Consider the following 14,853-nt stretch of genomic DNA (forward strand, 5'->3'; position numbering starts at 1 on the left):
TTAACAGTGCAATAATTTCTTTGGTATAATTGTTCTGCAGTTTGTGGGTCATCTGCTCTGCATCTCTGTGGTGGGGTTAATGGTGACCTCCAAGAGGGCTTATGCCACAGGCTATGTGACCAGGCAGCTGCACCCAGAGCTCCTGCCCCTGTGGCAGGCCACTGCTGACCCATACCTCCACAGGAGACTCAAACACAGGTCTGACTCAGTCTTCTGTGAATGATGTCCTTTTCATCATAGGGGAATAGAATGCAAAAGTAGGAAGTCAAGAGATATCTGGAGTAACAGGCAAATTTGGCCTTGGAGTACAAAATGAAGCAGGGCAAAGGATAACAGACTTTTCCTAAGACAGCACACACTGATCATAGAAACACCCTCTTCCAACAACACAAGAGAAGACTCTACACATGGACATCACCAGATGGTCAACACTGAAATCAGATTGATTATATTCTTTGCAGCCAAAGATGGAGAAGCTCTATACAGTCAGCAAAAACAAGACCAGGAGCTGACTGTGGCTCAGATCATGAACTCCTTATTGCCAAATTCAGACTTAAATTGAATAAGGTAGGGAAAACCACTAGGTCATTCAGGTATGACCTAAATCAAATCCCTTATGATTATTCAGTGGCAGTGACAAATAGACTCAAGGGATTAAATCTGATAGACAGAGTGCCTGAAGAACTATGGATGGAGGTTCGTGACATTGTACAGGAGACAGGGATCAAGACCATCCCCAAGAAAAAGAAATGCAAAAAGGCAAAATGGTTGTCTGACAAGGCCTTGCAAATAGCTGAAAAAAGAAGAGATGCCAAAGGCAAAGGAGAAGAGGAAAGACATACCCATTTGAATGCAGAGTTCCAAAGAATAGCAAGGAGAGATAAGAAAGCCTTCCTCAGTGATCAATGAAAGAAATAGAGGATAACAGTAGAATGGGAAAGACTAGAGATATCTTCAAGAAAATTAGAGATTAAAGGGAACGTTTCATACAAAGATGGGCACAATAAAGGACAGAAATGGCATGGACCTAACAGAAGCAGAAGATATTAAGAAGAAGTGGCAAGAATATACAGAAGAACTGTACAAAAAGATCTTCACAACCCAGATAATCACGATGATGTGATCACCAACCTAGAGCCAGACATTCTGGAATGTGAAGTCAAGTGGGCTTTAGGAAGCATCACTACGAACAAAGCTAGTGGAGGTAATGGAATTCCAGTTGAGCTATTTCAAATCCTGAAAGATGATGCTGTGAAAGTGCTGCACTCAATATGCCAGCAATCCTGGAAAACTCAGCAGTTGCCACAGGATTGTAAAAGTCAGTTTTCATTCCAATCCCAAAGAAGGACAATGCCAAAGAATGTTAAAACTATAGCACAATTACATTCATTTCACATGCCCGCAAAGTAATGCTCAAAATTCTCCAAGCCAGGCTTCAACAGTATGTGAACCAAGAACTTCCAGATGTTCAAGCTGGTTTTAGAAAAGGCAGAGGAACCAGAGATCAAATTGCCAACATCTGTTGGATCATCAAAAAAGGAAGAGAGTTCCAGAAAAACATCTACTTCTGCTTTGTTGATTACACCAAAGGCTTTGACTGTGTAGATCACAACAAACTGTGGAAAATTCTTAAAGAGATGGGAATACCAGACCATCTTACCTGCTTCCTGAGAAATCTGAATGCAGGTCAAGAAGCAACAGTTAGAACCGGACATGGAACAACAGACTGGCTCAAAATCAGGAAAGGAGTATGTCAAGGCTTTATATTGTCAATCTGCTTATTTAACTTCTATGCAGAGTACATCATGTGAAATGCCAGGCTGGATGAAGTTCAAGCTGAAATCAAGATTGCTGGGAGAAATATCAATAACCTCAGATATGCAGATGACACCACCCTTACAGCAGAAAGTGTAGAACTAAAGAGCCTCTTGATGAAAGTGAGAGAGGAGAGTGAAAAAGTTGGCTTAAAATTCAACATTAAAAAAACTAAGATCATAGCATCTGGTCCCATCACTCCATGACAAGTAGGTGGAGAAAGACTGGAAACAGTGACAGACTTTATTTTCTTGGGCTCCAAAATCACTGCAGATGTTGACTGCAGCCATGAAATTAAAAGACACCTGCTCCTTGGAAGAAAAGCTGTGACCAACCTAGACAGCATATTAAAAGCAGAGACATTACTTTGCTGACAAAGGTCCATCTAGTCAAAGCTATGATTTTTCCAGTAGTCATATATGGATGTGAGTGCTGGACCATAAAGAAAGCTGAGTGCGGAAGAATTGATGCTTTTGAACTGTGGTGTTGGAGAAGACTCTTGGAGAGTCCCTGGGACTGCAAGGAGATCCAACCAGTCCATCCTAAAGAAAATCAGTCCTGAAAATTCATTGGAAGGACTGAAGCTGAGACACTCATACTTTGGCCACCTGATGTGAAGAACTGACGACTCATTGGAAAAGACCCTGATGCTGGGAAAGATTGAAGGCAGGAGGAGAAGGAGATGACAGAGAATGAGATGGTGGGATGGCAGAGGATGAAATGTTCAGATGGCATCACCAACTCTATGAACATGAGTTTGAGTAAACTCCAGGAGTTGGTGATGGACAGGGAGGCCTGGCGTACTGCAGTCCATGGGGTCCACTAAGTCCACAACTGAGTGACTGAACTGACTGAACCTCAAGTATATTAATAGAAAGGGAGGATAATTTTATTTTGAGAGGACAATCTAGAGAAAATCTTATGAAGTCATTTGAAGTCATCTCAAGGAGACCTCCTCTCATACTTTTAGGATCAGCAAGAACCAGGATTGTAGGGTCTGTACATTGACATAATAATAGTAGCTGGTTTTCTCAACATGTTTGCGGGTTTGGGCTGTGATTCCTGATTCTTACTGAAATCTAGAGAACAACTGGTTAACAAATTTCAAATAATTATCTTAAGTACAAAGACTGCTATTATGATTCCACTAGGTTTTCTTCTATATTTTACATTTTCTCTAAACTTCTCTAAACTTTAATCATTTAGACTGCTCATTTCCAGGCCTTATATTTCCTAAAATTAAACTATGAATGATGACCTTTTGCTGTTCTGTCATCACACTCAGCACTAGAAACAATCCTTTAAGTTTTATTTCCTCTTCATAGCAGTATTATTCACAATATCCAAAAGATGGAAACAACCCAAATATCCCTATCAACAGATGCCTGGAAAGACAAAATGCGTATAGACATAATACAATGGAATTTTTCATCTGCAAAAATGGAAGGAAATTCTGACACATGCTACAACATGTATGAAACTCAAAAGACATTATACTGAGAAAAATAAGCCAGAACAATGGAAAAATACTATATAATTCCACTTGTATGAACTACCCGCCTCTGCTAAGTTGTTTCAGTCGTGTCTGACTCTGTGCGACCCCACAGATGGCAGCCCACCAGGCTCCCCCATCCCTGGGATTCTCCAGGCAAGAACACTGGAGTGGGTTGCCATTTCTTTCTCAATGCATGAAAGTGAAAAGTGAAAGTGAAGTTGCTCAGTTGTGTCCAACTCTTCGAGACCCCATAGACTGCAACCTACCAGGCTCCTCTGCCCGTGGGATTTTCCAGGCAAGAGTATTGGAGTGAGGTGCCATTTCCTTCTCCGATATGAGCCACCTAGAATGGTTTAATTCATAGAGACAGAAAGTAGAATGGTTGTTATCTGGGGGTAAGAGCAGTTGGGGAATTATTAGTCAATGGATATAAGTTTCTGTTTGGGATGATAAAAAATATCTGGAGATCATGATGGTGGTTGCACAATATGGTGAATGTAATTAATGCCATGGAATTGTACACATAAAATGGCTTAGGTTTTAAATTTTATATTATGTTTATTTTAACAGTAACTTTTCAATTTTGTTTCCTCCTACCTTGGATTGTATTAAACTACCCTTGCAGTATAAGTGAGGTCATCTATATAGAATGGCTAGCACGGGGTACTTTTGTTATTGCTATATTTTTCCTCTAGCAAATGTAGTTTAAGAACATGTTAATCTGATTTTCAACCACATAATCAGGTGGATGGATATTATTGGTGCTATCAGCAATAGTCATGTCCCAGGCATCAATAATACCCACATTGAGATCCATGAAAATATCCCTCATGATAAGATTCTGAATATAACCGTGAAAATCACTAAACATCTCTGCATTATCAAACATCCTCCTAGTGTTTTCAGTTTTCAGGATCACCTTGGTTTCTGGGCTTCGCAAGAATAGTCGTTCTATGGCCTTTTGAACATTGATGGCCCTACGGATAAAAATTTTTATGGGGAAGGGTCTCAAGTGCTGACCAAGAGTGATAACGATGGCGGTGTCCTTGTCTCCTGCTATCCGGTCAATTTCCCGTGGGATATAATTATCATCCTTTACCGAGAACAGACTTTGAGTAATAAATGGATGACCATGCTTTTTCCACTGAATCAAAATATGTCTTTCAGCATCCAGAAGCATATGTGTTTTAAAGGGCCCAACTCCATGAAGATCAAAATCTTTTAAGGCTGATGGGTAAAAAAAAAATCAATAACTCTTTTAACAAAAGGAAAATAATGATATAATTTTTAGATGTACATATTTATAAAATTCTGACCAAGATCACTTCTAACTATAAAAACATTGCTGCCTATGGGAAGAAGAGAACTTTACCAAATGCATTAAAATCTTAACAAAATTGTGAAATTATTACCAGCATAGAGACAGAGGAATAAAATGTTGATATTTGAGAATGAAAAGATAAAATTTAACTTTTGATTAAAAGCCCAAATCTAAATGTTTGACATGTTTTAAAAAATAATTAACATTAGAAAAGGAAAATGAAGACTTCTATTATAAAAACAGCCTCTGAAGGCAACTATAATTTCAAAATAAAAATAAGACACGTACTTTTTACCATTTTTGGTAAATATTGAATCCACTGACGCAGTGTTGAGTCTCCCATTAGGTAAATAAGTTTTCTCTTCAAGCAGTCATTTATAGTTTTTGTTTCATTTAATTCTATCTGTTTACAAAATGCTGCAATCCACTTTCTTTTCACAGTATAACCACTGGGGAAAGGACTCTTCATGCCGAGCCGACATTTTGCTTCTATGTTCTTACTCTCTGGTGATAAGAATTCCCACAATCAGCAATTTTTATTCTCACAAATTATTTCAAAGACAGTTTCCTCATTTTCTTCCTCTTTTGCCCCTTTTCCCTCCACCCTTCTCTATTGCTTTGTCTTCTTCCCAAATATTTAGATCATGTTAAAGGGATGACTTAAAACTTATCACTTTTGAATAATCTCAGTAATGAATGGTATTCCCTAGAATGGGGTTGAGGCTTCCCAGGTGGCTTAGTGGTAAAGAATTTGCCTGCCAGTGCAGGAGATACAAGAGACGCAGGTTTGAACCCTGAGTTGGGAAGATCCTCTTGAGTAGAAAATGGCAATCCACTTCAGTATTCTTGCCTGGAATAGCCAATGGATAGAGGAGCCTTGAGGGCTACAATCCATAGGGTCGCAAAGAATTAGACACGACTGGATGACTGAGCATGCACACGCACAGAGAGGGGTTAGATTTTTCCCTTGTGAATTTTCAGTGTTTCCCAGGACTTCATGTTATTCCTAAGGCCATGCAGTTGTGAGACAGCTAGCCAAAATTGAGGGAGAAATGCGTGGTGGTAAAAAGCAGCAATCAGTAGCCCAACTGAATATCATTCCCATGACCCTGGCCAGGTAGGACTGGACATCTCTTCCTCAAACTACTTACTCATGGAGAAAGTTTGAACACATTTACGAAATGACTGCTGCTTCTTATTCTGTATATATCAGAGCCATGTTTTCTAGTTCACAGGAAAACTCCTTCAGTGTTTCTTCCTTGTGCCCAAAACTGAACTTAATATGCTGTGTGGTCTGATTAGTGCAGAAAAAGAGAAGAACAATATCAGCTTTTTCTGAATATTCTGCTTTGCAGTGCTTAGTCGCTCGGTCATGTCCGACTCTGTCCTCTGTCAGGCTCCTCTGTCCATGGAGATTCTCCAGGCAAGGATACTGGTGTGGGTTGCCATGCCCTCCTCCAGGGTATTTTCCCAACCCAGAGATCGAACCCAGGTCTCCTGCATTGCTGGTGGATTCTTTATCATCTGAGCCACCAGAGAAGCCCGAATATTCCACTTTAAAAGTGGCCTAAGTTGAACTCACTGACTCATATCAAAATCTTTCCATCCATGTGTAACTGAGCTATTTTTATCTTTTGCCACTTTAAAACCAATCTTGGCATACATCAACATGAATCAGCCACATCACAATATTGTAATTGTCCTCCAACTAAAATAAATAAATAAGTTAAAAAGAAAAAATCTTGGGACTTCTCTGGTGGTCCAGTGGTTAAGAATCCACCTGCCAACGCAGGTGACGGTAGTTCAGTCTCTGGCCCGAGAAGATGCCACATGCCACGGAGCAACTAAGCCCAAGAGCCACAACTACTGATTTCTTGAGCCTATAGACTGTACTCTACAACAAGAGAAGCCAACGCAGTGAGAAGCCCATGAACTACAAGGAAGAGTAGCCCCTGTTCACCACAACTGGAGAAAGCCCATGTGCAGCAACGAAGACCAGTGCAGCCAATAAATAAATAAATACATAATTTTTTTAAAGCCACATCTTTTTGTTATCTACCTACATTGCTCAGATTTGGGATATATGTTCAGGAACACATCATCTTATAAGACTTTACTAGAAATTACTATCTAGGCAAGAGGGAAACCAAGAAGGGGTGTTACAAATTAATTGGCCTCAAGAGTCAAAGAACTTTCATTGGTGTAAAAGTGATGTATAGATGATGGTTGCCATGGCAGGGAAGGAATCTATCTTTCACCCATAGCCTGTGAGCTTTAGATCTGGGTTTCTGGTTTATTTATATCCCCACAGGGTTTAGCAAAGTTCTTAGCCTATAGTAGGTCCTCAATAAACATTTCTGAATACATGAGAAAAGGGCAATGGGTAGATGTATACCCTATTGACTGTTAAAATGGAAGTAATTTGCTTCTTTGAAGTTCACTTTAATTTCAGTATAGCAGAAACATCACTTTGATAACTGAGATGGCTTTGAATTGACCACCGAAGTTTATGTGATAAAACTGAAAGAAATCCACAGGAATTTTCATTTATAGAACTTTAACTGAGATGGTTTGGCTGAAAGAGAGATTAGAAACCATCAAAGAAATTTCCAAGCTCTGTAGTTCATCTGAGACATTTTCACCAGTACCCAATTATTGGTTTTTCAGGAACAAATCCCAAGTTGAAATACAAATACAAATAACCTGTACATTTTGAGAGAAGGCAGCTGAAATGAAGGGTTGCCTAGCCTTTTATAGCTGACTCAAGATGAAAATTGGTTTAAATTTATATGAAAATAATTTCCAAGAATAAAACCCCTTCTGCAAAGCCCAAGATAATTAATACTATTTATCCCAGGAAATGAAAAATTGAAATGGTTAATATTCAATAAATATCTCTTGAAGTAAGGATGTCCATTAAATGGATAAATTTTGAACACAATAGACTTACTGCCACATGCTAAGACCTTGATGGAGGCAAAGTTCTTCATCATTTCAACCCCCACATTGGACCTTGAAGAAATTAGAAAATAAATTAGCCTGATAACTGTTGAGACATTAAAGTAAGAATAAATCATGGGGGACTTAGAACAATCAAACCACTCTCAACTCTCTGTAAATACATTTTTTCTTTATTTTGATATATTTTAGATATTATACAGAAAAGAAACAGGTCAGGATTCTGTAAAACTGTTCTCCTGCTAATGATAGGAATCCAGAGATCCAGAGAGTCACTCACCTTGTATGTGCAATTAATCAAGTATAAATCTCTTCGATTTTACCATCCAAATTATTTTTGACCACATTCTACCACATTTAGCATGCATAGTAATTTAGTCCTTCATGGATATTTTCCTAGGCGAGTACTTCTCTAATTCGAGTTTGCATCAGAATCATCTAGAGTGCTTGTTATAACTCAGATCACTGGGCTTCATCTTCAGAGCTTCTGATGTAAGAGTTCTGCAAACTTGAAGAGATATCTGCAGTTCTGTGGTCATAGCAGCATTATTGGCAATATCCATGATATGGGAACAACCTAAGTGTCTATCAATGGGTAAATAGATAAAGAAAAATATGGTTTATATGTACAGTGGGATATTTCTCAGCCTTAAGAAAGTCCTGCCATTTGCAACAATATGGATGATTCTAGAGACCATTTTGCTAAATAAATAAGCCAGATATGGAGAAGGAAATGGCAGCCCACTCCAGTATTCTTGCCTGGGAAATCCCATGGACAGAGGAGCCTGGTGGGCTATAGTCTATGGGGTCGCACAGAGTTAGACACGACTGAAGAGACTTAGCAGCAGCAGCATGAACTCAACTACTGATATCTCTACTTCCATGCATTGATAGGCAGGGGAGGGGGGAGGGGGTGTGTGGTAAGGGAGGGAGGGATAAATGGCTTGAATAGAGCAGGGTATGGAGGAAGTAAATGTGTCTTTGGGGAAGTAAAATGAAGTCAGGCAGATTATTGTCATGAACATAGCTCACTTGAGAAATATCAGATCAGATCAGTCGCTCGGTCATGTCCGACTCTTTGTGACCCCATGAATCGCAGCACGCCAGACCTCCTTGTCCACCACCAACTCCCTGAGTTCACTTAGACTCACATCCATCGAGTCAATGATGCCATCCAGCCATCTCATCCCCTGTCGTCCCCTTCTCCTCTTGCCCCCAATCCCTCCCAACATCAGAGTCTTTTCCAATGAGTCAACTCTTCGCATGAGGTGGCCAAAGTACTAGAGTTTCAGCTTTAGCCTCATTCCTTCCAAAGAAATCCCAGGGCTGATCTACTTCAGAATGGACTGGTTGGATCTCCTTGGAGTCCAAGGGACTCTCAAGAGTCTTCTCCAACACCACAGTTCAAAATCATCAATTCTTCGGTGCTCAGCCTTCTTCACAGTCCAACTCTCACATCCATATATGACCACAGGAAAAACCATAGCCTTGACTAGACGGACTTTTGTTGGCAAAGTAATATCTCTGCTTTTCAATATGCTATCTAGGTTGGTCATAACTTTCTTTCCAAGGAGTAAGCGTCTTTTAATTTCATGGCTGCAGTCACCATCTGCAGTGATTTTGGAGCCCAGAAAAAATAAAGTCAGACACTGTTTCCCCATCTATTTCCCATGAAGTGATGGGACCGAATGCCATGATCTTCGTTTTCTGAATGTTGAGCTTTAAGCCAACTTTTTCACTCTCCTCTTTCACTTTCATCAAGAGGCTTTTGAGTTCCTCTTCACTTTCTGCCATAAGGGTGGTGTCATCTGCATATCTGAGGTTATTGATATTTCTCCCGGCAATCTTGATTCCAGCTTGAGTTTCTTCCAGCCCAGCGTTTCTCATGATGTACTCTGCATATAAGTTAAATAAACAGGGTGACAATATACAGCCTTGACGAACTCCTTTTCCTATTTGGAACCAGTCTGTTGTTCCATGTCCTGTTCTAACTGTTGCTTCCTGACCTGCATACAAATTTCTCAAGAGGCAGATCAGGTGGTCTGATATTCCCATCTCTTTCAGAATTTTCCACAGTTTATTGTGATCCACACAGTCAAAGGCTTTGGCATAGTCAATAAAGCAGAAATAGATGCTTTTCTGGAACTCTCTTGCTTTTCCCATGATCCAGCAGATGTTGGCAATTTGATCTCTGGTTCCTCTGCCTTTTCTAAAACCAGCTTGAACATCAGGAAGCTCATGGTTCACATATTGCTGAAGCCTGGCTTGGAGAATTTTGAGCATTACTTTACTAGCGTGTGAGATGAGAAGTATGATTAGACCCAAAATACAGATCTGCAGACCTGCCAGACCCAGAACTTAGCATTCCTGAGAGCAGACAGGAGAATGTGCAAGGAGAGCTCCTCCATCCCAAACTGCAAGGAGGACCATTTTCTCAAGAGGGAGCAGGTGTAGTGAATGGGAAATATGGAATCAGCACAGGTAATCTTTGTGCATAGAGTTGAGATGTGGTTTTGAGACCTTCAAGACAGGAAAGTCTCTATGCTTTTGTGATTATTTAGGCCTTTATGTCTCCATGATTATGTATCCTTTAGTTATTAGCAAAATATTTGAAAAAGTCCTGCCTTTTTTGGCTGAGCTATAAGATCAATGGATTTTTTCACACCTTGACCAGGAAAACAAAAAGAAATAAAGGCAACCTAGGCGTGGAAGGGAAATCTTATAGCCAGGTAGGGTCTGTTGTATCCTGCCCCCTCCCCTTGTGTCATCATAATGTTTGAATTGGATTTGAACTTGAACTTCCAGGGTATTATGCTATCCAACTTGCTTTTCTGAACCTGTTTTAGAAAACCAAGGCCATTCTGCAGCAGCATTTACTATAGAACCACAACCCCTTAAAATAATCCATTAAATGGGTGGTCCATAGTCAAATAATTTTGGGAAGTGTTTTGTGTTCTATCTGACTTGAAGGAATAGATACTAAAGTTAATAGATATTCCAACGCTCTACCTACTTGCTGGATCTCCTTTTTCCTTCATTCACTGCATTCCAGCCTCAATGGTCCCCTTCATGTTCCTGGAAGATTCCAGCATGCTGTTGCTTCAGGTTCTAGTCCCCTTCTTGAAATAGTGTTCCCCTTAAATGCATGTGGCTAACTTCTTCACTTCATTCAGGTTGCTGTTCAAGTAACCCATTCTCAGTTTGCTGCTCAAGATACTTACCTGACCATGCTTTTCATTTCAATATTTGGCAAAACTAATACAATATTGTAAAGTTTAAAAATAAAATAAAATTTTTAAAAAAGAGAGAAAAAAATAAATATCATAGATGACTCCAAGAGCACAGGAGCATGCATATGAAAAATAAATAAAATAACATTCACTATCACATTCTGATCTTATTCTGATGACTTTATGTTACAAATCTCTTTGTTGTCTTTCTACCCCAGCCCAGAATGTTAAATTCTCAACACCTAGAGCTATGTCTGGAATATAGAAAGTGAGAACTATTTACAAATTGAATGAATGAATGTTGAAAAAAATTTGATTGGCCAAAAGGTTCGTTTGGGTTTTTCCATAAGATGTTACAGAAAAACCCAAAAGAACGTTTTAGCCAACCCAATCGTCACAGTTATTGGGTCACAGAGCTTACAGCTTGGCAGAGGATATAAAATGTTTATCTGAAATTTAATAGTGTAATGAGTATTTTGATTGGGGGAGAATAGAATACAATGGAAGACTATGGGACTAGCAGTTTACCCAAACAAAGCGGAAATGATGTTTAGATGCAGGCTTGTGAAATGCCAGAGCTGAGAGAGAGCATGGTCCTTTTGTATAATTAAAGGAGTTCAATTTGAGTGACAGAGAGCAAGGTAGCTGAAAGGTGAGATAAGGGGCTTCAGAGAGAGACAAGCCCTTGTAAACATACTAAAGAGTTTAGATGTCATCCTTAGAGGAATGGGATCATATTAAGGATTTTAGGCAAGGAAAAGTAAAACACTGGTCTGAATGCAGTATGGATAGGAAGGAAACCAGGCTGTGAGCAAGGAAACATCTCTGGAGATCGTTGCAATTATCTGAGGCAGGATGATAGTTTATACAAGGACAGAGGGAACAGCCATGGAATGAAATGGCTGGGTTCAGGAAATATTTGGAAGGTACAATTCATGGGATTTGGTGAGTCATTTGATGTAAAGGGTGAGGTAGACCAAATAATGACAACATTCACTCCCTGTGGGTTTTTTGTTGGTTTGTTTGGGGTTTTTTTTTTTTATCATTGTTGTTCTGTTTTTGATTTTGCATAGCATCTATTAACACTCTGTAGGATTGGCATCCCATGGAATATATTATAGAAAATGTTGGTCTCCAGAAAATTACTGAATCTAAAAGTGTGACAAGCCATGGAGAACTATCAGATCAGATCAGATCAGTCGCTCAGTCATGCCTGACTCTTTGCGACCCTATGAATCACAGCACGCCAGGCCTCCCTGTCCATCACCAACTCCCGGAGTTCACTCAGACTCACGACCATCGAGTCAGTGATGCCATCCAGCTATCTCATCCTCTGTCGTCCCCTTCTCCTCCTGCCCCCAATCCCTCCCAGCATCAGAGTCTTTTCCAATGAGTCAACTCTTCGCATGAGGTGGCCAAAGTACTGGAGTTTCAGCTTTAGCATCATTCCTTCCAAAAAAATCCCAGGGCTGATCTCCTTCAACCTATAGAAATTGCTTCATGGGTTATACTTGTTTTACAAATAGTCAGGATGACTAAAAGCACAGTTGAGAAGGTGACCTGTATGGGGCTCTGCTAATATATTACCATCCCAACTGACTCTGATTATAACCTAGTCAACATTATTGACTTAAGGGAGCTTGATTATGAAAAGTTATTAAGCAGAGTTGGTCTGAACCTAAGTCTCCCTCTTTGTATCAGTAATAGTATTTGAAGGCCTATTTACCTGTGGAAAAGGGCCCATTCTTTCTGTCTAATATAGGAAATATTTGCATTCCTGGTGGTTATGTGGGTCAGCGCCTCACAGGGAACACGGGGAGGCTTCAAGCAGTAGAAGGCTTCCTGGTCGCGATAGTCCAGGTACTTGCACAGTTCAGTACTGGTGTGAAGGGTCAGGCCACATTTAGAGAAGACCGGGGAGGAGCCATTAGCAAACTGGCCTGTAAAGTTCACCCTGTCGTAGCCTTGGTTCCTGGCCCTCCAGAGAGCCGACACCCCTTCACTGGGGTGGATGAGCAGGACAGACAGGGACACCTGGCCTTCCCAGAACAGGGTGAAACTCACAAGGTAGGTGCCATTGTTGAAGTCTGTCACCTTTCCAGAAGCACCTGCCTTCAGGCCTGGGGAAAATAACCTGGCCCTGAGGAAATCCCCGCCATATTCCTTCCTGCGTCCCAGGTGGTCCCTCATCTCCAGCAGGACGTCCAGCCGGTCCCCCCTGCAGTATGTGTCTCGAGGGCTGAGGAGTGTGGCTCTGCTGTGTGTGGCGCTGGTGGTGGAGCTCACGTTGGTGAAGGGTCTCGGCGGGATCAGCTGGTCTAGTTTCTCCATGATCCTCTTTATCCTCAGCTCAGTCTCAGTTGGTGAAATTTCTGGATTTGGTGGGGCTTCCAGGTAGGTGGAATTTCTGAATATGTTCCAATGATTCAGAGAAATAGAATTTCTCAAGCTGAACAAGAACTGAAGTATTGAGGAAAAAAGGATATATTATCAGCAAATAATATGGCTTGCTTTTCAAAATAAACTATTATGGGTTAGTTATATACATTTCAATTGGTATAATCACACAGATAAAAAATGGATTCTAACTAGTTTTCAGTTTTGGAATCACAGGACTAATTTCCATGAAATGTAACTTCCTTAGCTACCAGCTGATGATTTCTGTTAGAAGTCATTGGCTTAAAAATTAAATATATGAAATAATTTTATACTACCAAATGATTGGCTGTTTAATGTTTTCCTTCACCAACGCTTCACTTGGCCTACTTTTCTTTATGAATATCATATAGCCATATTATAGGCAATAGGGAAAACACCATGTGTTAAAAATATGATCTTACCTAAGCTTTGCTCTTTATGGTGTTTTTGAATTGTTATGTTCACTCTTTCTTTTTCCTTCCATGCATATAATTCATTTAGTTGTAACCATACTAAATATATAGTACTAACACATATTTGCAGATAATACCATGGATTATACACATTTTAATATTGTTAGATAATTTTCATGATCAGTTTTAATGGTTGCATGATACTCTGTCAAGAGGATGCAAAATGAATTCTGTGGCCAGTGCCACTAGACAATTGGATTATAGTTATTCACTTCCATCTTACATAACATTTGGATAGTTTCCAACTTTCCAAACATAGGATACTTCTTTGAAGGATTCCTAGGGATGGGCATATCAGATCACATATTATTGAATTATCTGTCAACCAAAGAATATAAACATTTCTATTCTTAACTGTCAAATATATATCCTCAAGATAAGAGTTTTCATTGCCACCAACAATATGTAAGACTAGCTGGCATGCCACATTGCAGCAAAGTATGAGTGAAGTACAATGCTCCATTACAAGGGTACTGAAAGACATCTTGAATCAACTCAGAAGTTTGTTTAGCTGACAAGGAATGCATGGTTTCTGCGGGACAATGAGGTAATTGGAGGAAACATCACCACCAGTTTAAAGTCTGTTCAGGTCCCAGGAATCTCTCAGGCCTCAAGGAAGTACATTTAGCTGTAGCCTAAAATGACATGAGTAAAGCCAGGGTTGGAAACAACTCCTGTTTGTTTCTTAATTGGCTTGTTGGTGGTTTGTTTTACTTTGTTTTGCTTTTTAAGTCAACTGCTGTTTAATATTTATACAGAAAGGCTTGAGGCTCAGATGTCTTATTTCCTCTGTCATAAAGATGCAATGCAGGATATGCAAGAGACGCGGGTTCAATTGCAGGGTCAGGAAAACCCCTTGGAGTAAGAAATGGCAACCTGCTCCAGTATTCTTGCTTGGAAAACTCCACGGAGGAGCCTGTCAGGCTACAGTCCATGGGGTTGCAAAGAATCAGACATGATTGAGCGACTAAGCAGCACTGCAACTATAGTCAAAGGTTTTTCTGGAACAAGATATTTAGTTATGCCAAAACAATATATAACATCACATATATCATATTCTGCCTCCCCGGTGGCACTAGTGGTAAAGAACCTGCCCGCCAATGCAGGAGGCATAAGAGATGTGGGTTTAATCCCTGGGTTGGG

The 14,853-nt window shown here is 40.0% G+C and overlaps 1 protein-coding gene across 1 annotated transcript in view; it reads right to left on the reverse strand.

The window, feature by feature from the left end:
* Positions 1 to 3,544: 3,544 nt before the first annotated feature.
* Positions 3,545 to 14,853, reverse strand: part of NXPE2 (neurexophilin and PC-esterase domain family member 2) — a 32,777-nt gene continuing 21,468 nt past the window's right edge. Inside the window, exons 3-6 of the mRNA XM_006079229.4 lie at positions 12,546 to 13,279; positions 7,582 to 7,643; positions 4,920 to 5,135; positions 3,545 to 4,537 (exon numbers count right to left, since the gene is read on the reverse strand). Coding sequence (XP_006079291.3) covers positions 4,002 to 4,537; positions 4,920 to 5,135; positions 7,582 to 7,643; positions 12,546 to 13,279 — 1,548 coding nt within the window. The 3' untranslated portion in view covers positions 3,545 to 4,001. The remainder of the gene's footprint in view (positions 4,538 to 4,919; positions 5,136 to 7,581; positions 7,644 to 12,545; positions 13,280 to 14,853) is intronic.

The sequence above is a fragment of the Bubalus bubalis genome, chromosome 16 (assembly GCF_019923935.1).
Source record: "Bubalus bubalis isolate 160015118507 breed Murrah chromosome 16, NDDB_SH_1, whole genome shotgun sequence".
Lineage (NCBI taxonomy): Eukaryota > Metazoa > Chordata > Mammalia > Artiodactyla > Bovidae > Bubalus > Bubalus bubalis.